The sequence below is a fragment of the Pteronotus mesoamericanus genome, unplaced genomic scaffold (genome assembly GCF_021234165.1).
Source record: "Pteronotus mesoamericanus isolate MK-2021 breed Mesoamerican mustached bat unplaced genomic scaffold, CSHL_Meso_final contig_78, whole genome shotgun sequence".
Lineage (NCBI taxonomy): Eukaryota > Metazoa > Chordata > Mammalia > Chiroptera > Mormoopidae > Pteronotus > Pteronotus mesoamericanus.
Window position 1 is genome coordinate 30,022,116 of NW_026555258.1, and position 25,076 is coordinate 30,047,191.

The window sequence follows — 25,076 nt, forward strand, 5'->3', positions numbered from 1 at the left end:
CCCTGGGAGGGCCGTCCTCTGTCTGGGAAGCATTCACGTCTCATGCCATGCACTGGCTCATAGTTTTTGGGGGTGTGTTGGTTAGAAGTGGTCCTTCCTGCTGAGCCGCCTACTAGTGGGGCTGAGCTCAGAGTCATGGGCCTGTGTACTACCTGCACTGCTCCACCGGGCCTTCGCAGAGGCTCCTGGGACCCGGCCTGGCTCTGCGCCGTCAGGGGCTGCTCCCCCACACGCCTGGACCTCTTCTGACCTCCTTAGTCCTCAGTGACCACACCCAGAAAAGGCCGAGGTTCTGCCCTCCCTCCCTCGTCCCAAGGCCACCTTACTTCCTGCCCACTTCCCAGTGGCATCCCCTTCTTTCAGAAGCAACTGTCCGTTCCACCCAGCGGGGTGGGGTCTCATCTTCAGGGGCCCACAGGTAACCGTGGCACGGTGCGCTCTCCCTTGGGAAGAGGTCTTACCCATGAGCCCCTTGTTACATGCATGTGACGGGCAGTGTGGGAAAGGGCTGCAGCCCCACTCTTTCCCTAAGAGGCAGACGTACCTGAGAGGCATCTCCCCCAGAGCCCTGCTCCTTCAGTGCTTGGAGGAGCCATTTGCCTACGCATTTATTCCCCAAGGCCCTACTAGGCACCATCCATGTGGTGGAGGCAGGCTGTGTGGTTTACGAATGAGGAGCCACCCCTGCTCCTCAAGAGCTCGTAGCCCGCAAAGAGGGGGACACGCACTCGCCAGGATCTCTGCCTGAAAAGGCTGAGGCCTCAACCTCCAGGCCCCAGTGCCCAGAACAGTGTCTGGTATCAGAAAGGCCAAAGGAAGGATTCATTGAGGACCAGAGCTGTAGGGGTTTGAGGCGGAGGGAGGCGTCTGAGATGTTTTTGGAGGCAGGCGGCGTTGGGTGCGTGCCCCTGGAGGCGAGGGCTTCACGCAGCGGGCGCAGCAGAAGCGAAGGTGTGGCTGCACAGAAGTCCTGGTGCTGCTTGGGGAGGAGAGAGCAGCTGAGCTGGTTGCAGCTCCAGCTTCCCAGGGACATAGCAGAGCCATCCCTGGCTCCCGCTGAGTGGGGCCAGGGTGGCTGGAGGAGTGTGCGTGCGTGTGTGTGTGTGTGTGTGTGTGTGTGTCCATGTGAATGAGGAGCTGGGGGCATGTTGGTGTTCAGCGTCCAGACGTGACAAATGTGCAGATATCCGGGGAGCTGTGGACATGGGCTACTGGCTGTGGAGATGCTCATCCTGTGATTTGTTGCTTTGATTCCTCAGGCCGAGACTTGGCGAGCACAACCCTTCCTGGGTACCCTCCGCACGTGCCCCCCGCCGGACAGGGCAGCTACTCAGCACCGACGCTGACAGGGATGGTGCCTGGTGAGTTTGCATTGTTGGCGTCTCTGCAGCGCAGCGGATGGGGTTTCGGCGGGGGGCATCCCCCCCAAACCGCCCTGGTGACCTCTCTCCTTCTGAGAAGTGGACCTGAATAAATCAGGCAGAGGTCTGCACTCTCGGCCTCCTCTACAGCTGGCCTGCAGTGGGGCTGGGACCAGCCGGTGGCAGCACCAGGGAAAACATCAGAGCAGGGGGGCTATTGGCTGTCACTCAAACATCCCCTCGTTGGCCACACGGGAAGTCTGAACACAGAGGGGTGCACGACCTGGTGGAAGGTCGCCCAGCCTGTGGGGAGTGGGGGCCCTCCCCCATCCTCTCTCCTCCCACCCTCCCTTTCCCACCCAAGCTGTGTGACATGAACACAAGGAAGCGCCCCTGAGGTGCTCTGCCTGGCCTTACTCCTTGGAATTGAAGACCATGTGCTCAGGACAGACAGCATGTTGTCTGGTGGGTTTGTCACTTGATTCTAAACTGAACACCCTGTGGCCATTGAAACCTAATCCCCTCAGGCCAGCGATGTGTCAGTTCCTTTCAAGACATTTGGAAAGGAGGTCGCCACGTGTCCTCCCATGGACAACACATCACATGATACCGGCTGTGTACTAAGGGCATGAGCACAGCAGGGATACCCTAAGCATCATTTTTTAGAAAAATATTTTAAAAAACAATCAGTGGAAAATCAGGTTGAAGTGTTGTTACACTTCTCTGAAGGGTTCGTGTCGCCCCTTGTTTGGAGTCGTCTGCAGGGGCCACAGCTCGTATTCAGGGCTGGGGGCTGGGGGCTGGGGGCTGGCGGCCGCTCCTCTCCCAGCACAGGCTGATGACTCTCTCAGGGCGCGTGAGAAAGCCAGGCTGGTTATTTCCTCCCTCCTCACCCGGTGGGTTTCTCTTTGGAGCCTCACAACAGCTCTGAGAAGTAGGTGGGGTGATCATTCAACCAGCTTTCTTAGGGAGGAAACTGAACCCAGAAAGGGGTTGGGACATGTCTAAGTCACCCAGCAAATAGGAACCCTGATCCAGCATGAGTCACCCTTAGACCCACTCTGGCCCCCACAGGGATCCGTCCACCTGGTACCTGAGCCCGCCCTTCTAGCCCACCCTGGGGGGTGCTGTCCAGATAACCCCAAGCTGCTTCCGGTCTCTTCTCGGACCCATGTCACAGGCGTGTGCACCCTGGGGCCAAGGACTGGCTCTTTGTGGGGGTGTGGACAGAGCTTGGATGTGAGGGCTGGGTGTCCACACCTGTGCGTGAGGCCTCGCAGGATGATGAGTGGAGCGGGGGATGGGAAGGGGGGCAGAGCAGGTCATAGCTCACGTGGGTTCCCCCCGTGTAGCCAGGTCCTGGTGCAGATGCCAAGGAGTCCCCGAATTCTAAATTCACTCCTGGCTTTCCAGGTTATTACGAAGATGTGTTTAACAAGGTAGGAGGACAGAGCATGTTTCATTTAACGGTTTGTTAGCTTGATTTATGGCTTTTAAATATGAGACATATGGGAAGCGGCCTCCGTGTGTACTCTTGCCCTGGGCCTTGCCAATGCCAAAGATGCCTGCCAAGGTCACACCTGCAAAGCCTTTGCCTTTTCTGCTGCAAGGGTGGGTCCATGCAGAGCAGAGGGAAAGATCAGGCAGAAGGCAAACAGGTGGGGGGACACCCCCCTTCCCGCCCCCACCTCCCCTCATTTCCCGACCATTAGCAAATTAGGGCAGCCTCAGGAGGTGGATCGCGAGCCATGCCCATTAGTGGCCCTTCAAATCCATGTAGCATTTTAAAGATTGCAAAGTGCTTTCCTAGGAGCCCTCTGACGTTACAACCCTGGGAGGTGGGCTGGTCTGGAGCATAGTCCCTGCTTTCCAAAAGGAGAAGCTGAGACTCAGAGCAGTTCAGGAATTTTCCAAGTCTGGGTCTTTGCCCTCCAGCTCAGCGCTCCCTGCTCTGTTCTGGGCTGCTGTGTGTGCTCTGGGTTTATTGGCGCAAGCTTCTTGGTGATGCCAGAGAAGAGGGCGGCAGTAGTTTGGCAGGTGAAGCTGAGGCCACCCCGCTGGCCCTGCTGCGTCCCCACTGCAAACCCCAAAGAGGCCGAGTCCGGGGAAACCCTGGGCCTGGCAGAGCCCCCGGTAGGAACTGATGGCAGCTCCTTGCCCGTTTATAATGCAGCAGGGGTCATAGGCCGAGCCTAACCAAACCTACTGGCAGCGGCTGGGCAGGGAGCACCACAGTGGCGTGGTTCCCCTGAGACTCTGTCCCCAAAATAGAGGGAGGTACACAGTGTGCTCCTTCTGTGCATGTCTCTCCCCTCCCTTTCTCCTCCTCCTCTTTTCTCTTCTCATACACCCAGCACTCACTCAATGCCAGGCTCTCTGGCAGGGTTGGGAGTCCACACTTGGTGGGCACACTCTTTAGTTCCAGTTCCTCAATGTCCAAATCAGTTTCCAACATGATTTCCAAATCTGCTTCTTGGATGGCTTCACGCGACTGTGCTGGCTCGTGCGCACGGGCGTTGCTGGAGCTGCCCCAGGGTTGGCCCACAGCAGAGGTGGCCCCCCTTTCAGCAGAGCAGGCCCTCGGCCTGCCATTCAGATTCCGCCGTGGTCTGGCCTCAACTTGCCCTTCTGGCCCCCTGTCCCAGCCTGTCCCCGACCCTGATCACTCCCTGGTTCCCAGAACAACTCACTCTTCCCGGTCAGGGGCCCTCTTGGTTCTGTGCCCTCAACTTAGACCACTTCCCGTCCTAGCCTGCTAGGATCCAGCCCTTCAGGGCTGAACACACCTATCACCTGCTTCATGAAGCCTTCTGGTGCGGCCCTCCTCTGGGGATAAAGCTTTACACTGGCTTTGTTATGCCACGTGGCCCAGTGTGTTCGTGGCCCACTTAGCTATGCTCCTGGGAGGTGATGTCATTGAGGGCCAGGCCCTCTGCCTCACTTGTCTTCTGCACTCTTTAAGGACCCTAGCACATAGCTGGTCCTTTAACGGATGTCTGCTAAGGGAGGGAGTCGGGGAAAATTAACATGAACCCATGAATTAGTTTTCTGTGGATGCTATAAAAAATTACCACAAACTCAGTGCCTTAAAGCAATAGACATATATTCCCTCTTAGTCCTGGAGCCCAGAAATCTGCCATCAGCATCACTGGGCCAAAATCGAGGTGTTGGCAAGGTCTGGAGGCCTTGGGTAGATCCGCTGCTTGCCTCATCTACCTTCCTGTGGCCCCCGGCGTTCCCGGGCTCTGGCTGCATCACTGCAATCTTCCAATCTCCCTCTGCTCCATCTTTACTGCTCCCCTCCTCTGTGGGTGTCAGATCTCCCCCTGCCTCTTATAAGGATACACACAACTGAATTTAGGGTCCATGCAGATAAACGAGGACGATCCTTCCATTTGCAGATCTTTAACTTAATCACTTCTATAAAGAAACCCCTGCCCCCTGCCTTTATTGGCCATAGAATTCACACAGGTCCCAGGGATTCGGATGTGGATATAACACAACCTGCCGGAGGATTTCGACTTTGTATATGTTCAGATTTCTGATTCATAACCTCTTGGGCTGGATCTGGGAAGCCTTTAGTTGATTGTAATGGTGCTGAAGGTGATTCCGTTTCATAGACCGCTAGGGGCAGGTTGGTACAGTTCGGAGAAACGAGCTGAGAGCAAGGCATTGGGGGACCGGTTTATCATACCCTTGTCCCTGAGGCTGCTTCAGGGTGATGGGTTGTTTCGCTGGACAGAATGGCCCCCTCTCCCCGCCTCCAGGGGATCCAGAGAGAAACTGGCAATCTTCTGAATTGCTTTTCCCAGGCTAGGTTTTTGGGACATTCGGCTGCCACGGCTTCCATTTACAATGGTTTCCTTTTAGGACAATGGAGGGAGCTTGTCTACAGGGTATACTTTGGGCAGCCAAACTTCTGGGCCTGAAAAAAATGGACATTACATTTTCCCGTATTAAATGCCAGTCTGTTGGCTTGGATTCTTGTTTATTTGAATCCTGATTCTGCCATTAGGGTGTTGCCTGCCCTTTCTGGCTTGAGGGCATCCTCACATCTGCAAACTGGGCTCTTCGGTCCTCTCCAGTGCTTGCGGATTCCGTGTCTACAGCTCTGTGGACCCCATGCAGCCCTTTGCTGATCAGTTACATTAAATAAAGCAAACACGGCCATAACCTATCAGCTCAGAATGGAGACAGTTTTCAGATTTCATCTTTTTCAAATCCCAGCCAATGCCAAAACGTTTGCACCAAAGATTCCATAGTGTCTAGAATCTTTGACTAGTTGGTTCTCGCCTGAAGATATTTGTATGACCTAATATATATTGGCATGGCATTTGATACTCTTAAGCATTCCGAGCTGGGGGAAGAGGAAGGGGCGTTCAGTGCCCTTTATCTTTAGTGAGTCCCAGGAGCAAGGTAAACCATCTTTAAGAAGAACCAGACAAGGAAAGCCGGCCCCCGTGTACCCCCAGGCCCCACACGCCTCTTACTTGACTCCTCTTTGGGGGCTTTAGGGCAGAGTGACAGGAAACCTTGACCATGTCCTGTTTGCCTCCCAGGGCTGTGACAGATGATGCTGTTTGATAGGAAGCCCTAGAAGGAGTGTGGTGGGTTCCTCAGTCCTGGGCACTCTCCTTGCCATGTATTTACATCATTTCTAGCTGCCTTTCAATTAAATCGCTCATTTAGCTGATGGCTTTTATTTTCTTGACGAAGTAGGAGGCTGAGGAGGCCTGGAACAGCAGCAAGAGACCAGCAGACACGGCCCCCTTCCCTGCCCCCTCCCCACCTCCCCAGCGCTGGACTCTGGCAGGAGGAATGAGAGACACCTGTGATTTCCTCAGCTTCAAGGGCTCCCACTGACGGCCCCGCCAGCCCTACCTCTCTCATCCCTGTGGGTTTCGCCTCCTCAGAGGGGCTTTCCCTTTGACCCAAAATGTACGTTTCCTATTGCTGCTATGATGCATTACCACAAACAAGTAACTTAAAACAAGAGAAATTTACCATCTTACAGTTCTGGAGATCAGAGTCCAAAATGGGTCTCACAGGGCTCACGTCCAGGTGTGGGCAGGCCTGTGTTCCCCCTGGAGGCTCCGGCGGAGAAGCGTTTCCTTGGCTGCTCCAGCGTGTAGATGCCGCCGCGGCCGCATTCCTTGCCTCAGGGCCCAATTCCCTCCCCGTCATCTTCACAGCTGGCAGCCGTGGGCTGAGTCCTTATCATGATGCCATCTCGTTGGTTCTCTCTCCTGCCTTCCTCTTCCACTTATATGAATCCTTGGGATGTTATTGGACCCACTTAGATAATCCAGGATAATCTCCTTATCTTCAGGTCAGCTAATTAGCAACCTTAATTCCCCTTTGCCAGATAACCTACATTGCTCACAGGTTCCAGGATTAGGATACGGACCTGCTTGGTGGGGGTCTCTTATTCTGCCTACCACACCATCTAGGCCAGGACCCCCACCACAGCTCTCTTAAAGCATCCTGTTCTTTTTACTCGTGATTCTAAGCACATGGAAAGCATTTACTCAGAGCTTTACTCCTTCCTTGTCGGCCTTCCCCTCAGGGCTGTGCCATACACGAGAGTTGCACCGTCACAAGGCTATGTCTGTTCTGTTCACGCTGTGCCCCAGTTCCTGGCTGAGTGCCTGGCCCAGAGTAGCGCTCAGGAAATATTAGTTAAAATAAGAAGGGGGGCTTCAGGCTGGGCTGCAGTGAGGGCTCAGCCCAGTGCTTAGGCAGTGCAGCCACGGGTGCTGGGCAGCTGCATCGTGGAACAGGGAGGCTGGGTGATGAGGAGCATGGCCTCTGCGGTCAGACTGCCTCGTTTTGAATCACCGACCTGCCTCTCACTAGCTGTGTGGCTCGAGGCAGGTTATATACCTTCTCTCTGCCCTAGTTTCTTCCTCATCTCTAAAATGGGGATAATGGTAATAAGAATGAGAGTGAAATGATGCAATACCGTATTTTGCCGTATATAATGCGCACCAACATATTAGTACTGCCCGTGTATAATGCACATCCTTATTTTCCCCTCAAAACTTTAGGCAAAATGGTGCACATTATACATGGCAAAATATGGTATATATAAAAAGCCTTAGAACTTTGCTTGGCACATATTGAGTCCCACAGAAGTGTTCACTGCAATGCTGCTGCTGATAATGACGGTTTAGGCAGAGGTCTGAGCCGGGCGTGGTGGTGAGAGGGGAAGCCTGGCTGGCAGCCTAAAGCTGGCCTGGCTGAGTGGGCGCTAAATCAAGAGCTCCCAGCAGAGTTCATACCCCATGGATCAATGGGAGCACCAATGAGAGAAGAATCCAGCCACAATCAAGGGTGTTTCCAGGCAGGAGTGGGGGCAGACGCTGAATGCAGCAGGCCTGGAGAAAGCTGAGAGGCACCTGGGCTTGGTCCAATTGGAAAACATGTCTTGGTGAAGGGGGACGGTGAGCTAGGCGGTGACATGTGTATCCTTGGCCATCTGAAGAGGAGGGCAGGGGCCCAGCCCAGTGGCTGGACGGGTTCACATGGGTGGGGGTGTGGCCTGCCGGCCGAGTCTGGGTAAATGGGTTGGCCGGAAGGAGGGCTGACTGAAGAGGCTGGTGGCCAGCACGGTTCAGCTTTGAACTTGTCAACTTTTGGAGGCCAAGCAGACACCCAAGTGAGGCCCTCTGCAAACACGTGGTAAAGCAGGTCAAGAGCACGGGGGCCGGGGCTGGCCCACAGTGAGGGAAGTGAGGGATACCGTGGGAGGAATGTGGTTTCACCACTGCTAAGCGACGTGACTACGCACAGGCTCAGGGCCGCTCGGAGCCTGCCTTGCCTTCTGCTTTTGAAGATCATTTGAAATGATGGCTGTGCAGTTGCTGAGGTGCCAGCCGTGCCGAGGCAGGAAGGGTGCTGAATTCTGGAGGGGAGGAGATGTGGGTGTCTTTAGTCTGCCTTAAGTCCCTCCCAATGCTGGGCAAGCAGACTTGGGGGCTGGGGGACTCAGTACCAGGCGGAGGCAGGCGAAAGCCTGGATTGTGGCCACACTCAGCCAGGAACCCACTGTGTGATCAGATAGGCCGTTTCTACTCTCTGGGCCTGCTTTCGCCAGTGGACGAGGGGTGAAACATTCTCTGTGCAGTTCCATAGGCGTGGTCAGGACCAGTGAATGGGAGTCAAAGGGGCATATTTTTCAGTCCTGTATAAATCCCTTCCCCATGGGCAGGCTTGGGAGGGGCCCCCCGAAGCCAGTGAGGTGGGAGGGACAGGAGCATCAGGTGGGAGAAAGGACCAGTGCTCCTCAACTGTTTTCCTGGCCCAAGCATTGGCTGGGGGAGTGTTTGCTCAGGGGATTCAAGGTCTCTGTTCTTAGCTCTTACTTCTCCCTGGCCTAGGCTCCAGGTGGCCCTGTGGCCTGGGGCATTTTCAAAGCTCTCCAGCACCTTTCTTAGAGCAGAGCTCTCCCACTTGTTGATTGTTTCTGGCTCTTTGCTGCCCTCTAGTGGCCTCCAGCCACTCTGCCACAACAGGAACATGGCATTTACCCCAGGGAATGCCAGGCACAGGATGGAATGGCCGGTGACCATTTGTTTGTTTATTCACTCAATCCTTAAACATTTCCTGAGAGACACTGGGTGCTATATCTGAGCTAGGTGTGGTGTTGCAAGCACAGCCCCTGCCCTCAGGGAGCTCACAGTCTAGTTGGGGAAACACAAAATCATCTTTGCATGCTATGTGCAGAGCTAAAATCTAGGTACGTGCTGAAGAAATGCATGGGAGGGGGCCGCTGAGTCGTCTGGGGCTGTGGGTGGGGTGGGGGGAATCAGGGAAGACTTCCTAGAGGAGGTTATTTGAGCTGATGAGGGTGCAATAACTATCCATTTATACTCCATCTGGCCATCATTTCTTCTTTTCTTTCCTCCTTTCTCCCTCCAACCCTTCCTTGCCTCCATTTATGAACCACCTGCATGTGCCAGGCATAAGCTTTGGGATGCCAGGGCGATAGCCGTGGCCCTTGCCTATGAAAAGTTCTCAGTCTGCAGTGCAGGTGGCAAGTCAGTAAGGGCCTGGGGGATGGAAGTGGTAACAGGTAAGCTCAGGGACCCTGGGAGTACAGGGTGGGGCGTCCAGCCTAGACTGGGGGTGTCAGGCATAGAAGGCTCTAGAATTTCTCTATAGGAGAGCTGGGGCAGGGAAGGGGCATACCTGAAGCTGCTTTTGCAGAGTTTTACTGAAATTAAGAAACACTGTCCACACTAAAGAATGGGACAAATTAGGGGCATAGCAATAGCATCCCAAGTCACCACAGTGCTGCCCTGGTCGGGGGAGGAATCTTGGAGGAGACAAGCCTTGGGCTTGGCTTGTCATTCGGGGAGCAGCACATGTTAGCAGTGGGGGGTGGAGGGAGGAGGGAGAAGAGGAAGGATTCCAGCAGGGCATATCCTCCAGGGCAGAGGCAGTGAACATAAAGGTTCTGAGACCTGCCTTGCTTCTGCACACCCTGGAGCCCTTCCAAAAACCAGATTGAATCTGCTGGGTCATCTGGGTTTTTCCTCACTGGAATCTGCAGCCCCCGTCTCCAGGACCCCATCAGCTGTCAGCCCTCAGCTGGGCCGACCGCCGCGGCTGAGCCTGGGGGCCACTCACCCGGGACATTTCTCTCCAGAGAACTTCTGGCCATGCCCGGAGCCTTCGGGATCAGGAGAAGGCTTTCCAGTGAAGCCAAATAGCCTCTGCCCATAAGCCTCCCCCGACCTGCCCGGTACTTTATAGTCTGTCCAGGGAGCCGCACCTCTTATCTCCAGTTGCAATTTGGAAGCACCTTGTGAGGCTGAGTGTTTTCCCCCGTCTCAGAGGCCTGCTGGCTGAGTTCAGAGAGGTGCCGTGCCTTACCAGGGGGCACAGCCAATCAGGGGTGCGGCAGGGCCTGGCAGCTGGAACTCATGTCTCAAGTTCACCCAGCTCCTGGTGCCCATGAGAGTGAGAGGGAATGGGCTCCGGGCCAGGGAAAGGTCTTGTGTTCCCTGGGGCTCCCTCAGGGCTGTGCATGGCCCTCCTGACCCGGAGACCTTTTAAGGCCCAGGAGAAATCCTTCCCAGCTGGGACACCAGGGAACCACACCTCAGATTCTAGTATATTCCTTCTGCTCCCCTTCCTCACCTGTCCATGTGTGACCCATCCTATTAGGCCCCGATCAAATGATCTCTCCCACAGGACGCCTGCCGCCGCAGGGGCCTCATCTCTCCCTTGAGCATAGTGCAGGGCGCTGCCCACCACCAGCCTCTGTCAGAGCCGCAGTGACCAAGTGCTCCCATCTCCTGGGTCCTCCCGGTGGAACCCTCCACTCGCCCAGTCCCTGCAAACAGCAGGCGCTCAATGCACATAGGTGGAATTTATCTGAACGTGGACATGCCCCTCCCTGTCTCATCCAGCGCAGAGTCAGGGGCTTAGAGTCCAACTGTGCAATAAACAGAGCTTCGGCTCGACTTCCACACCCCCACTCGCTCTTCCAATATTTGCTCTGGCTCCTCTCTGGAAGATGCTGAGACAATGGCCCTTGTTACCCTCTGCTTGAGTTATTTATTTTTTTCACTTTTCCCTCCTTCCCCTCTCGGGGGACTCGCCTCTCGCCCTCATCCCTCATGTTTCCCCTTTCACTTGACTGTCACTCTCATTGTCCTCCCGGGGGCCGGGAACGCAGGGTGACAGGCAAGGGGAGCCCAACCGGGCCGGGGAGGCTGAAAATATAGTCATTAATGGGACCCGCGAAGCCCAGATGTCCTCCCTGAATGCGGGTAATTTGTTTTTAATGAAAAACCACGCGGTGACCCTGAACAAATGAATTTTCTTTATAAGGAGTCTATGTGCAATGGCACAAATAAAGGACCCGAATCGGGAAGACTTAGATCCAGGGTGGAAGAAAGAGAGAAAAAAAAGAAGGAAGGAATGGAAAGGAGTCAGAGAGATAAAAGAGGGACGAAAGGAAATTTTGAAATGACAATTGTGTTATCATGTCCTTTTGTCTAAAGAGCAATCCCAGGTCACAAATGCCTTGGGCATTGTCCTCCCAGAGCAGGATGCATGACAGTTGTGGCCATTTCGAGGTCTTGTTCACAACAATGCGAAGGATGGGATCCGCCATCTGGACGGATCTTTACAATGTGCCAGCCTCTCGCTCGCGAGGATCTCAGAGGATGCCCGCCGTAGCGTTAGGAGGGCGTGGCTATTAGCCCCATTTCACAGAGATGAAAACTGAGGCTTAGGAAGAGTGAGTTGCTGAAGGTCACACAGCTAGTGGGTGGTCGAGTCCAGATGACAAGGGAAGGACTTTGACAGTTTGGAGTTTGACTCTCAGAGACGCTGTATTAAAATCTAGAAACTGCTTTCTCTGTGAGACAGCAGCGAAGGTCAGAAAGGTCAGAGGAGGCACCGGGTCTATCCACAGGAGGCCTGAATAGAAGCAAATCCCCGCAGCCCCTGGAACTTTCTTTCCATTAGGGCTCTGTGAACGTGCAAAGTTTTTGAGAACACTTTGAGTGGGAAATTCCTGGAAAGAGAACTCCCCCGGAAGGAGCCAGAGACACTTAGGAAAATGGCTGCAAGGTAATTGGAAGCTGGAGACCCCTTGTATGCCGCACACTAGCACCCAGGACCTTGTTGGGGGAATGTAGGGTATAGGCAATGACTCGGCGGAGGTCCAGGCTGAGAGCCCTGCCCTTGGCTTTGGGGGAATCTGCCTGAAGGAGAAGCATTGAAGGCCTAGAGGCGGGGGTGCATCTGTGTGGTGCGTGGAGGGGTCTGTTCTAACGCACACCTCACAGGGGACTGGAAATGGCCCTTGGACATTCTGCAGCCACTCCTCCTTCCGCCATGGATGGGCAGGGCTGGATGCCACCATAGATTAGAACTCAGCCTGGGAGTGCGCCGATGAGGTCCAGGAGGGGGCTTGTTCAAGGTCTCACGGCATGTCAGGGCGAGAGCCAGGCTGCCCTCTTGCTGTGGTAGCAGCCTGCCCTGTTGTCCCCACTGGGCTAGTGGGAAATACCCACACCATCCACCTCTCCCCTTGCCGGCCACATGCACACACGCTTTAGTTTTCCACTGAAGCAATGGAAAGGAAGAATTTTTTCTCCTGACCGCATGTAGGCCTAGAGCCCTTGGAGTGGCCCCTGGGTGACCTGGCTTCTAGATCAACTCAAAGCAGGCCTCATACCCCACCTACCCCAACTTTGTCATGTTCTTCCAGAGCCCACATCCTTCCCCCAGGCCCTGGCACCTGGCCAGCTGCAAAAGCATCTCCTGGGATGCTGATGCCGTCTATCCCCAGGGTCCATCAGAGGTTCCGCCTGGGACCTGCAGGCCACACCAAGGCCCCCGTGCCTCTGCTCTCTGCTTCTGTCCCGGAGTCAGGCAGCTAGACAGAGAGAAATGCTTGTTTTCTTTTCCTGGGTCCAGTTTCCCTCTGGAAGTTGTGACCTAATTAGAAAATTAGACAAATAGAAAAATCTGGCCACGACCTGGCTGAGGATATAAAATCTCAGCTGGCATTTAGGGCTCTGCTTCCCACGCCTGTCTGTGAGCCTGGCTGGCTCAGGCTTCCCCGGCACCGGGAGCAGACTTTCCCTGGTGTTGTTCTTCTCCGCAACTGCTGGTTTATTCCCCATTGGCTTCCAGAATGGATTTGAGGCAGCTCCTTGACCTTTCAACGACATCATCTTGAACCTGAAATCCCTCTCATAAAATAGGAAGCCTGCCTATGGGTCACACGGAGAGGCCCAGGTGTCACCTGCTGGCCCCACCCACGCGCTGACTCATTTTGATCATGCTCCCCCCGTGGAGCCTGGGCTCTGGGATGGCCCTGTGCCTGGAGCTACCCACGCTTCGCTGTGGGGAGCAGGGAGCTCCCATTCTTGGAAATAGTTCCTGTCTGGGTGCTTTCCAGAGCACACTTCCAAAAACATACTTTTAATCAAAAAGCAGATCACTAGAAAAGTGGGGATGAATTGTGATTTTGACAGTGGACAATTTCACATTCCAGGAGGGGCTGCCAGGTGGCACATAGACTCCTCTATTTAGGTCTTGGATTAATTACACCACCAGTGAGCTGACCAGTGGGGTCTCTCTTAATTGTCCTCATTTGTGGGATAAGTTCTGGTCTCCCTTTTCTCTTTCCTTCCTTGCTTCCTTCCCACTCTCCCTCTCTAGTGCTTTCCCCCTCCCTCCCCTATTCCCATCTCTCTTTCCTTCCTCCCTTCCTCCTTCCTTCACTCACCATTCATTCATTGATTGATTCATTCATTCTTCAGACAACCCCTGAGCTTCTCCTGAGTGCTGACCAGTTCAGAGTAGACACAGAAATACTGAATTTCTCCAGACCCAGGCTTATCTATGAGGACAATCACCCACGTTACCTGCTCAGAATGGAAAGAAGCCAGCTTGAATATGGTGGTTTTGTGGGATTGCTGGGCCCAGGGACCAGACAGGGACTCCTGGGGGACAACAGAGGGTGAGGTTTGCGGGATGCAGGAACTGAGGGCTCAACCGCTGCTGGGAAGGGATGCCCTGGCCCACGGCCAGCTCACCCTGGGTCTCCCAGCGAGGGCTCCGAGGGAAGCCTGGCCCCTGCGAATCTCCATCCCTGAAACGGGTGCCAAGCCCATGTGTACAAACAGGGGGCTCAGTATTTAGGAGCGGGGAGGAGCAGGGAGGCTGCCCTGAATGGCTGCCTGCTTTGGAAATTTCTATGCATTTGTAATAACAAAATTACCATAATTTGCTCGTTAACGCAGCTAGATCAGTCAAGCATTGTTCCATCGCGGGCGGGGAGGCCACTGTGCCTCTCTCTGTACACTCTCCACACCCCAGCCAGCCTGCCAGCCCGTTAGAGCGCTGGAAATTAGCATGCAAATGGTCCTAATTCGGTGGGCGAGCTGTCAGGCAGCGCCTCTCTGGCCTTGTCTCTGTGAAGGCCCTGACAGCCCAGCTCCAGCGCCGGCCCACCCTCCTCGCTCCAGCCAGGAGGGGCTCGGAGGGGCACCTCCAGACTGACAGCTTGGCGGCCGCCCTCCCTCCGTCAGCGCCATCAGGCCTGGCGGCAGCCTCCCTGGGGAGCAGGCAGGGCCTGCCACCATGCTGGCCAGACTGAGGAGGCAGGCAGGCGGGTGGGCTGGTGGGGGAGGCTGGCCGGGGCTCAGGTCTACCAGTCTTGGCTGGGCTGGGGCAAGGGGCAGAGTGAGGGCGGAAGGGTGGCCTCTGACTCAGGGCCCAGGTGGGACACAGGGACCCTTATGGCTGATGGGTTCTGAGAGGGTCCCCATGGGAACTCTGGGGCACCTTCTTCCACCTGCACATCCAAGAAGAACAAGTTCAAGTCCTGCCTTGCTCTCCCTTCTTTGTATTCCAAGGCTGACCCTAACATATCCCTGCTCTTCTTCCCCCAAACCGGGAACATCGCTGTCCAAATCTATGCATGGAATTCCTCCAGTGGGAATGGAGAGTGGCGGGGGTGGGGAAGGGGAGCGGGGAAGGTGTGTGGTGTAGGCAGGACAGCTTGGACTGGGGCTCAGCACCTTTGGGTCTCAGTCCTGCCTCCAGGTTTACTGGCCTACGGGGGAAGTCACCTTCCCCGCTCTGGACCTCAGTCACTGAATTTTTATGGTGGCAGCATCTTCAGGTTGTCCTGCCAGACTTGTCCAGGGAAAGGAGGAGGAAGAGGCTGCTCGGTAGCAGTAGCTGGCATCTAGTGAGAACTCCTATACATTGGGCCCTGTGCTAAGTGCCTTCCATTTCCCAAGCTGCATACTCTTCACAACAACCCCGCCCAGCCAGTGTGGATGTTACGCCATTTCAGAGAGGAGGAGGCCGAAGCCTCAGTTCACAGAGTAACTTGTCCAAGCAGCAGGACCACGACGGAGTCCAAGCTTGCTTGCTCCAGAGCCCTTTTAACAACAGATAATGCAGGACCCTGAGAGCCAGATCATGCATCTTCCGTGACCGTGACAGGCATGAGGATGCCACCTTGCAGGCAACCTGTGCCTCATCCAGTGCTTAGCACATCCTCAGTACGACATAAATGTGAGTTGAAAGAAGAGAGCCCAGGTATGACTGCCTCTGGGGACCCACTGTATCCATCCCTATGTGCCCCTCCTCATGTGTGACAGTACAGTGAAGAAGCTACTTCAGGAGAAAGAGGTAAAGCCAAAGAGTTGAACTCAAAATGTCCCCCAGGTTGTTTCCTAGGACCCCACTCCTTCCTCCTCCTGAAGGGGATGTGGCCCCATGCCAGGCTTCGGGGGCTGGTGAGTGGAGAGCAGGCTGCATCTCAGTCCCCACATGCCCCATCAGCTGGTGGTTCTTGTGCAGGGAACAACCTACTCACCCATACATGGCTGCTCTGTCCCCCTTTTCTGGGCCTTTTAGCTTTCAGATAAATGGAGAGGTGAGAGAGACCCTGAGAAATTCAGAACCCCAGCTGGCCCCTGGCTGCCTGGGGAGGAGAGAGGGTGCATGCGCTGGAATTTCTGCTGCATCACAGCACCACCCACGGCCCAGCACGGAGCCTGGCACAGAGCAGGCGCTCAGGGAAGGTTTGAGAAGCCACACTGAATAGCACGTGGACCAAGACAGCAAATAAACACACACACGTGCAGGAATGAACTAAAAGCCATTCAGCCTGCCTACCTCAGACCAAACGCCTTGAGCCAGGGTAACTCGTCATTTCCTTGTGGCTTTTCCTTTCCTTATACTCTTTGTTTTGTTTAGTTGGGACCCATGACATAAGCCTGATGGAACCTTAGGTCTCCATGTACCAACCTCTCAGTAGCTGCTGCTGGGCTGTTTGGAGCGTCTCTTGGAGAGAATAAGCCCTGCCAATGACAGGATCCAGGCGGGCGCTGTGAGGACAGCGCAGGGACGCATTCATTCCCACCCCAGAGGGCCGAGCAGGGGACTGCTGAAGTTCCCTGGATGAGACCAGATTGGTGCCTGCAAACTGCATTTCTGCTCGAGGAGGAATTGCCCAGGCTCCCCCTAGTGGAGAGTTGGGATGCGTCGCCCTCCTGTGTTCCTGGTGTGGGGCAGGGCAGGGCAGGACAGGGCCGCCTGTTGCTAGGCCCCTTCTCAGTTTCGGAACAGTTGGTATCTCCATACTCTCATGGAATCCTCACCACAACCTAGTAGATACCCGTGGTTTTCGCTTTTGTTATAGGTTCAGTGAGGAGAAGGGGATGTCCCAAGGTCACGCAGAGCCGGGCTAGAATCCACGGCACTTTCCCTTCCACACAGCAGCTCACATCTGACCTCACTCCATGAGCGTCCTTGGCTTTGGTCAGCAGACCGTCTGCTCGCATGGCCACGCAGCCTGGCCCTTCCCAGCCTCGAGGGCAATAGGCTCCAGTGGCCAGAGGTGCCCACTCTGTGGGTAGATCAGTCTTTCAATAAATATTTGCAGTAGCTTCCTTACGGGTCTTTCTGCTCCCACCCTTGCCCCCACATTCTCAACACAGCAGCCAGAGTGAGCCTCTTACACTCTGAGTCAGATCATGTCCCTCTTTTGCTCACTCAGAGTAGAGGCCAAAGTCCTTACATGACCTCCCCCTTCCTACTTCTCTCCTTGACCTCGTCTTCTGCCTCCCACCCCTCCCTTCTCTCCAGCTACACAGACGTCCTCAATGCCCCTCCAACACACCACCCGCACTCCTGCCTCAGGGCCTTTGCGCTTGCCGTTCCCTCGGGTTAGAGGGCTCTTCTTACAGATATTCACAGGGCTGACTCACTCCCTTCAGCTCTGTATTCAGAAGTCACCTTTTCAGTGAAACCATCCTTAGTCACTCTATCTAAAATTTTACTGCTTTATGGTTTTCTCCCTAAGACATCCTGTATGCTTTATTTTTAATTTGTGTTCGTTGTCTGTGCCATTAAAATATAAACTCTATTAGGTCAGGAACTTTTGTCTGTTTTGTTCAAACTCTATCCGCAGTGTCTAGAACAATGTCTGGCCCTCAGGCAGTATCTGGGCAATGAATAGGCGGGTGAGACATTGGCCTTGCGTGCCTTGCACAGAAGCAGGCACACCCCAGGTCTCCCCAGCACCCCGGTGGGGCTGTCCCACCTAGCTCTAAATTTGCACCCTTAGGAGACCTCTTCACTCTTCCTTCCTTGACCTCCAAAGATACCTCCCCTCGTCTCCTCCCAGGTCCCTCCCTACAGAGTCACCTCACAGTCAGTCCTGTGGGCTGGTCCCAGAAACATGAATGAAAGTGTCAGTTTAAGAAAAGAGCGACCTCCATCAGCACGGCCAACTTTGGGGCTGACTTACTCACTGATCTCGGGGAAACTGAGGCCTGGATTGGGGAAGGGCCTTGCTCCAGTGACTTTGTGGTACAGACAGGACTTCTTCGGGGCTCCTGCCTCCTGGTCCAGCTGCGGCGGTGGTGAGAGCCAGCCTGAGGGGTGATCCTGAATCAGCTCCCTCCGCAGAGCGTGTGTCTTATCAAGGCAGCTGAGTAATGGCGGCGGCCGGCCAGCGGCCTGCTTGGAGTCCACCCACACCAGCTAGCCCCTCTTGGCAGTCAGCCTTCTTACAGGTTGGCCTTTTTAGGGCCTCCTTTTCAGAGGACCTGGGGTCTAGACCTCAGTGTGCCTCTGAGAACACGGGGAAACTCCTTAACGTGGATCAGTGCATCTCCAACTTGACTGTACACAAACGACCCACGGATTGTCTCTCAGAACTTTGGCCAACCTAGAGCGAGGCCCAGGATGCTGCCTTTCTAACAAGCTCCTCAGTGCTGCCGCCGGCCCTCAAACTCACTGCGTGGGGAAGCACCTCGAAAGTTTGGACAAACTGCCCCCTGACCCCAGCCAGAGAGTCTGACTTCACTAGTCTGAGGCACAGCCTGGTCTGAAGAACCACAGGCCTGAGCCCTCCTCTCTGGAGCCCTCCACTGTGGGAGAACAATACAACTTAAAGAGAAAGGGGTTTGTTGACATGGTGAGGAAAGGTGAGCAGCTGGGAGACTACATCCTTTCCAAGGCAGCCTGGGGAGAGGGCACCCGAAGGACGGCATGGGCTGCAGGCCCTGAAGGAGAAGGAGCTGCTGAGCCCCTGAGGTTAGCAGAGGGGAGGGTGGCGAGCGCTAGGAGCCCTTCCAGGCAGAGGAGTGGCCAGCAGAGCTGAAGCAGCTGATGGCCCTGCAGAGCCCCGTCTTTGGCTTCGTTCTTCACCCTGACTTTGATAGAGAAATAACTCCCCCATCCCCGCCTCTGCCCAGCCTGCCTCTCATACCTGTATCCGTGCACTGGTCTCCAGCCACCCAGGATCCGAGTAATTTATGTGTGTGTTGTCCCCTCCCGCAGACTGCGGGCTCTTGGTGGGCAGGGACCGTGTCTGATTCATCTCTGCCTCCCCCAAGCCCTGGGCGCTGGAGGGGAGGGGGTGTAGGGTGGGGGGCAGGAAAGGTGTGTGGAATGGAGTGCGTTCTTCGGGGCGCACTGGGGCTCGGGGCCTCTGTGCTGCTGAGCTCCCGGTGCACAGCGGAGCCCGCGCATCGTTGTAGTAATTGTGGAGGTAAATCTTGTCTGGTCTTCTCGCAAACACTTGGTCAGGCATTCCATAAATATGTCAGCAGCAGCATTAAAATTTGATGGCAGGCGGCACAGGTCGGGACTAGCACTGTGACTTCCCAGCAAGGTATGACACCATCACCTCCCTCTCATTAGTCAGTGGTGGGGATGCTCTGGCCTGCTTGCCGAGCCAGGCCCAGCCAGGGGGAGGCGATTTCTTCAGAGGAGGACCCCTGGCTGCTCTGAGGGACAGGCCAAGGTCTAGGCCACAGAAAAGTAGCTCAGCTTCGGGCTGACGTCGGGCTGAGAGGAGTCCCTGGAGGCCCTGGGAGTATGCCGGGAGGTCGGAGGGCCTCAGAGCTGGAGGGGGCTGGGGCCATCTTTTGAGTCTGGGAGCTGAGCTGGTAACGGGAGCTGGGGACGTGTTTCAGCTTTAAGACGCAGCCTGGCAGAAATTGCCGATTTGCTCCTAAAAAGCCCTCATAGAACGCTTTACAAGGGCATTGGGTTGATCTCATCTAAGCAAGCAAAGGGTCCTTTGGGCAGGAGTCAGGGAGAAAAAGTATTCCTGGTGGCAAAAAGACTGGAAACCAGTCTTGCCTTCCTCCTACCCAGCCGGAACCCAGGCTGTGTGAACACGGAAGCGACGTGCTCAAGACCACAGCGGTGGAGACGGATGAGGTCGGGGGTCGTGGCTCCTCGGGCAAGACTTCCCCTACAACCAAGAATTTGGGGCATTTGTTGAAATATGAGGGCAAAATCTGGGAATATAATTTTCATTAGAAAACAAGCCCCCACGCACCTTATTTTTGGACAGTCCCAACGTACCAAGGACAAAGGAAAACATCAAATAACCCCGCATACTTTTTGATTCACAGAAGACTTGGAGTATGTCGATGTGATTTAGTCCTGTGGGTGCCGTCATGCCACACTGCAAACGAGGAGCTCGGGTTCAGAGAGGCAAAGTGATGTCTCTGAGGCCACGCAGCAAAATGGCCGAGAAGCTTTGACAGGGACCGGCCGACTCCAAGCCCACAGGCTTCCCACTGCCTCAGCCAGCAACGCGGAGTGCCAGTCGCTGCTGCTCTCCGTCCCGGTGCAGAACATTAGTGCCACCTTTTTACAGTTATTTATAAAAATGATGACATGGCTCGGAGCTGTCTAAGCGTTTCTGGGTTTATTAGCCAAGGTCCTTCGCTCACAGCTGTCTTGTCCGGGGGTTCAAAGGGAGAGGAGTCGGGCCTCTGTGGCTTGTTCTGCTCTAGGAAGCATTGTGTCCTGCTGAACTGCCTTCTGTTTTTGGGGAGCTGGAGACTGGCCTCACCCCAGGCTCCTTTCCATGGGGCTGGGGTACTGCATTTTGATTTTTCAGAATGCAGCCAGGACTGGTGATAGGTGCAGAGTGACAGATTTCGGTAACCCCTTAAATGATGTAGCTTCAGTGTCCTTCAAGGCCCAGGTCACAGCCGCTTCCTACAAGACGCCTTCCTGGATATCGCAGCCAGAACAGATGATAACTTCAGCTCTGCTCATAAATCCACCTTGCCCTTTGCTGGTACCCAGATGTCTAGCTCTGGGTCTAAGCACCCCCTCAGATGCAGGGAGTTCCCAGGGGTGCCTAGCACAAAGCTCTGAATGGGGTAGGGCCACTGTGAATGCTGAATTGAATGGACTGACCAAAACTCTCCTGAGTTTATTAGACACCCATCACACATGTGTGAGTTGGATGTTCTCAGGAATACAATGTGGTGTTGTTCCAACGGAACCCTTGGAACCTCCTGCCTGGCAGCTTAGATGGCGGGATGGTGGCATCTGGCAACACTCTAGTCACTCAAAGTCTCTAGGTTTCCAGACCAAGCATCTACCGATGACTTGATGAGCCCTATGGGAAAACCTCCCCCATTTTTCAGCCCAGCTGTAGCCCCACACAATGCAGTCTGGTCCTACTCTCTTTGAACTGTACCTATCAGTGGGTTTTGCTTTTTTAAAAAACAAAAACAAGCCACCTCTCTGCCCTTTTGTAGTGAGCTAACCTTGGTGCTGTCATTATGTGGCAGGGAGTCCCAGTGAGGCCCGGTGCGGGTCCTGGTCCCTCAGGAGAGCACCCATTCGGGGTCCCTTTCTGCCCATAGGGCCTGCACCCTGGCCCTGCAGCGAACATAGTCCTCTGCCCATTTCTGTGTGTGTTGCTGCCTTTCTCTGTCTCTCTCATGCTTCTTTCAAAGGTCAAGGACCAGCGCTTCACTAACACTTGGTAGCACCCGTTTCTGTGTGACGATGAAAGGGGCCGGCTCTAGGAACATCTGTCCGCGCAAGCAGCGCGCGGCCAGCGTTTGTGCGGTGGGGGCCCTGTGCGGGGGTCACAGGCCCGCGGGGATCTGTCATTCTCTCAGGATCAGTCCTGGTTCCTGCCCTCAAGGAGGAGCCGCAGACTCACCCTGAAGGGAAGGGAGATATGGCCACAGGCACCCTGAGTCTGGGCAGGGATGGACCCAGGGCTCCGGGGAAAGTAGGAGAACGCTCTCTCTCAGCTGGGACAATCAACCCAGAAATGCTTCCTAGAGGAGGCAGTACTGGAGCTGGGTCTTGACAAGTCGAGGGATTAGACACAAGGAAGGGGAGGAAGGTGGCATTTCACAGGAAGGGAACAGCGTGAGAGGAATGGCAGTGGCCTGGAGCATGGCTTTAGGACAGGGGGCAGTGGGCGGTATGGCTGGGGAACACCTCGGGAAACAGACCCTGCAAGGCCCTGACCACCAACGCGGGGCTTCTGGGCGTTACTTACAGGTTCAGTCCTCAAGCCCGGTGATGGCAGGGATGCTGTGGTATGACAGTGGCGTTGTTTCCCTGGAGTCCCCAAAGGGTCCTTGATTTCAGGTCTTTGTGGTGTAGACAACAGAAAGAGGCTGAAGGCACCACAGCCTCCTCTCTCCAGAGGACCAAACTGAGGCCCAGCAATGCCACTCATCCGCCTTGTGGCTGGTCAGTGGCAGAGCTGGAGCTCAGCCCTGGTCTCCAGCCCCGTCCTGCTGTGGCCCACCCCGCACCGCCATCCAACGGCGAAGTCAAGGGCTCTTTGAGCGAAACAGAAATGAGATGCATTCTGCATTCTCTCTGTCTCTCTGTCTCTCTCTCTCTGTCTCTCTCTCTCTCGGTTTTTCTCTTCTCTCTGTTTTTCTGAAGGCCTTCCTGCCCGGCCTCAGCTGGTGAGAGAAGAGGTTTTTCCCACGAATGGATCGATGTTCTGCGTGCGGGCAGCCCGGGCTGACAGAGCTGACCTTTGCTGAGTTTACTGCGGCTCCCCTCTCCCTGCTGGGATCCCGGGAAGGCCTTGCTCTGGAGAGAGGGAGGCTCAGAAGCCTTGGCCTCCAAGGGGGCTGGGCCAGGTTGGGTACAGTGGAGACAGACAGGGGAGCCTCTTAGAGCTGAAACCCTTTGAGGCCCGTTACTTACATCTCTCCCATGTACACAGCTTTTACAGATGGGGAAACTGAGGCTTGGTGAGAGAAGGGACTTGATCAAGAGTACTCAGAGAGCTTTGGCAGAGCCCCAGAATCCAGTATGTGTGTGTGTGTACATATCCATACACAGAGTGGGGCAAAAGCAACAGTTGTTTGTATGGAAAAGAATACATTAATTAATAAATAAGAACTCAACATAAGTTCTATGTTTCACAGACAACTGTAAGCCTACTTTTGCCCACCCTATATACATGAGTATATATGTGTATGTGTGATACAATTATTTATACACATGTATATGTACACATTATGTGTATATGCATGCATGTACTATAATACATAATGTAGTAATATAATATGTTCACTATTTTATATAACACACAGAGTCTGGCAGAAGTAAGGCCTGTCTGAGTGTGGTTGGTAGGGTACATGAATGTCTCGCACGAAATGGACAGCAATTTGAACGTTTCACCTAAAACGTCATATGGTGTGCTTGAGTGTGATATTGTTATGTTACAGAATCACGTGCTTATGATTTGTAATAAGCGGTTTTGCAATAAAAAAGGGACATTTTTTGTGCTAGACCCTCCATGTAAGGTACATACTTGAAAGGCTGCCTGCCTGCGCGGGGCGCTGTGGTCACTGCAGCCGCAGACGCCAGCGCACCGACCACCCACCGACCCGGAGTCACAGGACAACATACGTTTTTCTGTTTTTACAAAACCATGGGGAGTAGCTGGAGAAATCTATGGCCCTTTTCACAATCGTTCTTCCTCCTCCTCTGCAGAGTTTGTCTCAACGCCCAGTTTCAATCCTTTGGAAATAGAACTTGGCTGCGAAGTCACTTTGAAAGTCTTTCCGTATGTTAATTACAGCCGGCCAAGGTCTCGAGCAGAGGTGGGAGCCCACCATCTGCAGATGGGGTCGGCCCCCAGCGTGCTCTGCAAATCCCCATCATCTGGCAGGTGTCGTTTTGGGTTAATTAAGAGCTACGCTGAGCCTGTTTACCTGTCACTTTTGAGAATTTTAGGAAACTTCGACTTTCTTGCCATCTCTCAGCTTTTAGTGAAGGGGAAACGGAAAACGTCTCTGATTCTGGTGATGTTCCTGCCCTGGGTTCTCCAGGACAACTACATTAAGTGCATTGTTGGTTTTTTTTTGTGCCTCCCTCCATAAACTGGCATTTTAATCAGTCCTTTCTAGTTAACTCGTTGGTTTTACAACTAGCCTTTCTATGTTTGAAAGATAGTACTGTTTGGGGGAAAGCCACGATGTATCCTAAATTTCTTAAGCCTCTGCTTTCTTTCTGTGTCTTCGAGGAAGGAACACACGTTCCTTGGCTTTATTCTTTCAAGTGGCTTTGGAAGGTTTTTTGATTTGCCTCTTTCCACGGGCAAGGCTTGGGTCATCAGTGCTGAGCTTAGAGCTCAACGTCCGCAGGGGTAACTCTATCAGATCCCCAGACAACTGGGTTCTCAGGAGATCAAAGTCCTCCTTCTCAGCATGGGAGGACTTTCTCTGGGGTGATGATAATGTTTGATATCTTGGTAGAGGGTTGGGTTACACAAGTGTGCATATTTGTCAAAACACAGCAAGAGTACATTTAAAATGTGCATATTTCCTTATGTGTACACTTTACACCCAAACAAAAAACGTGCAAACAAATAATGAATTTTACTTAATGATATGCATGCTAAAATAGGGGGGATATGTACTGATGTTCGCAATTTACTTTTAAATGCATAAAAATGAGATGAAAGAAAAGCTGGAGAGATGGAGAGATATATGATAAGCAAGTATAAGAAAATGTTGGTGGTAGAATTAGGTAGTGGCTATGCAGGTATTCACTGTCAAATTCTTTCAACTTTGCTGTGTATTTGAAAATTCTCCAACCGCCTAGATGTGGAAGGGGCGGGAGGGGAGGACTTCCTCCCCCGCCCCCACCCCGCTGGCTCCGTCCAAGGAAGCGTTCCTTGGGTTGGTGAAAGCCCCAGGGCCCAGGAACGGGGCTGGAGCATTATGGCCCTGCTCTGTCCCTGCCTGGCTATGTGGCCTGGGGGCAAGGGAGGTTGAGGGAAATTATCTCTCACATTTGTCCCTGTCCTAATAACCTGGGACTATGAGTAACAGCAGACACTGGTGAGGTTCAATGTAAGGTAACTTACATTGCGTGTGGAGGGTGGTGGGCCAACTTTGTGTGTGGAGGGTGGTGGGCCAACTTTGCTTCCCGTCAGTTCCAGGAAGGAGCATGTTGCTTGGGGTTGCGTGGGAATGAGGGGAGTGCTTGCAGGTCATTGGATGCCCAGTGAGAAGCCAAGTCCCGTGGGCCCAGCAGTTTCAGCTCTGTCACCTTCCATGGGGTGTGTGAGATGGGGTGCCACACCCGTGGAGCGTGTTCTTTAGCTCCTTCTATTCTCCCCTTCTTTTTCTTTTTTCTTCCAAGAGACCAAGTAGAGACAGTTCACAAACAGCCCTTCGGTGCTGCCTTCCTGACCTCGGGGCCCTCAGAGTGCCTGGCCTCCGCCAAATCCCTTCTCTTTTCTGAGTCTCAGGTTCTCCGTCTGTCAAACCAGAGTATGATGACTCGTCAGCCCCCTTCCTGCTCTGACATTGCTGCAGCTCTGTAGTTCTCTCCGTCCCTCAGCTCCCCCTTCACCCTCCCCAGGGTCCTGGCAGGGAGGATCTGGGGCTGTGGTCAGAGGGTTTGGGG

At 54.2% G+C, this 25,076-nt stretch overlaps 1 protein-coding gene across 1 annotated transcript in view; it reads left to right on the forward strand.

Moving 5' to 3' along the window:
- Positions 1 to 25,076, forward strand: part of PAX5 (paired box 5) — a 158,778-nt gene that overhangs the window by 123,905 nt on the left and 9,797 nt on the right. Inside the window, exon 8 of the mRNA XM_054584974.1 lies at positions 1,260 to 1,361. Coding sequence (XP_054440949.1) covers positions 1,260 to 1,361 — 102 coding nt within the window. The remainder of the gene's footprint in view (positions 1 to 1,259; positions 1,362 to 25,076) is intronic.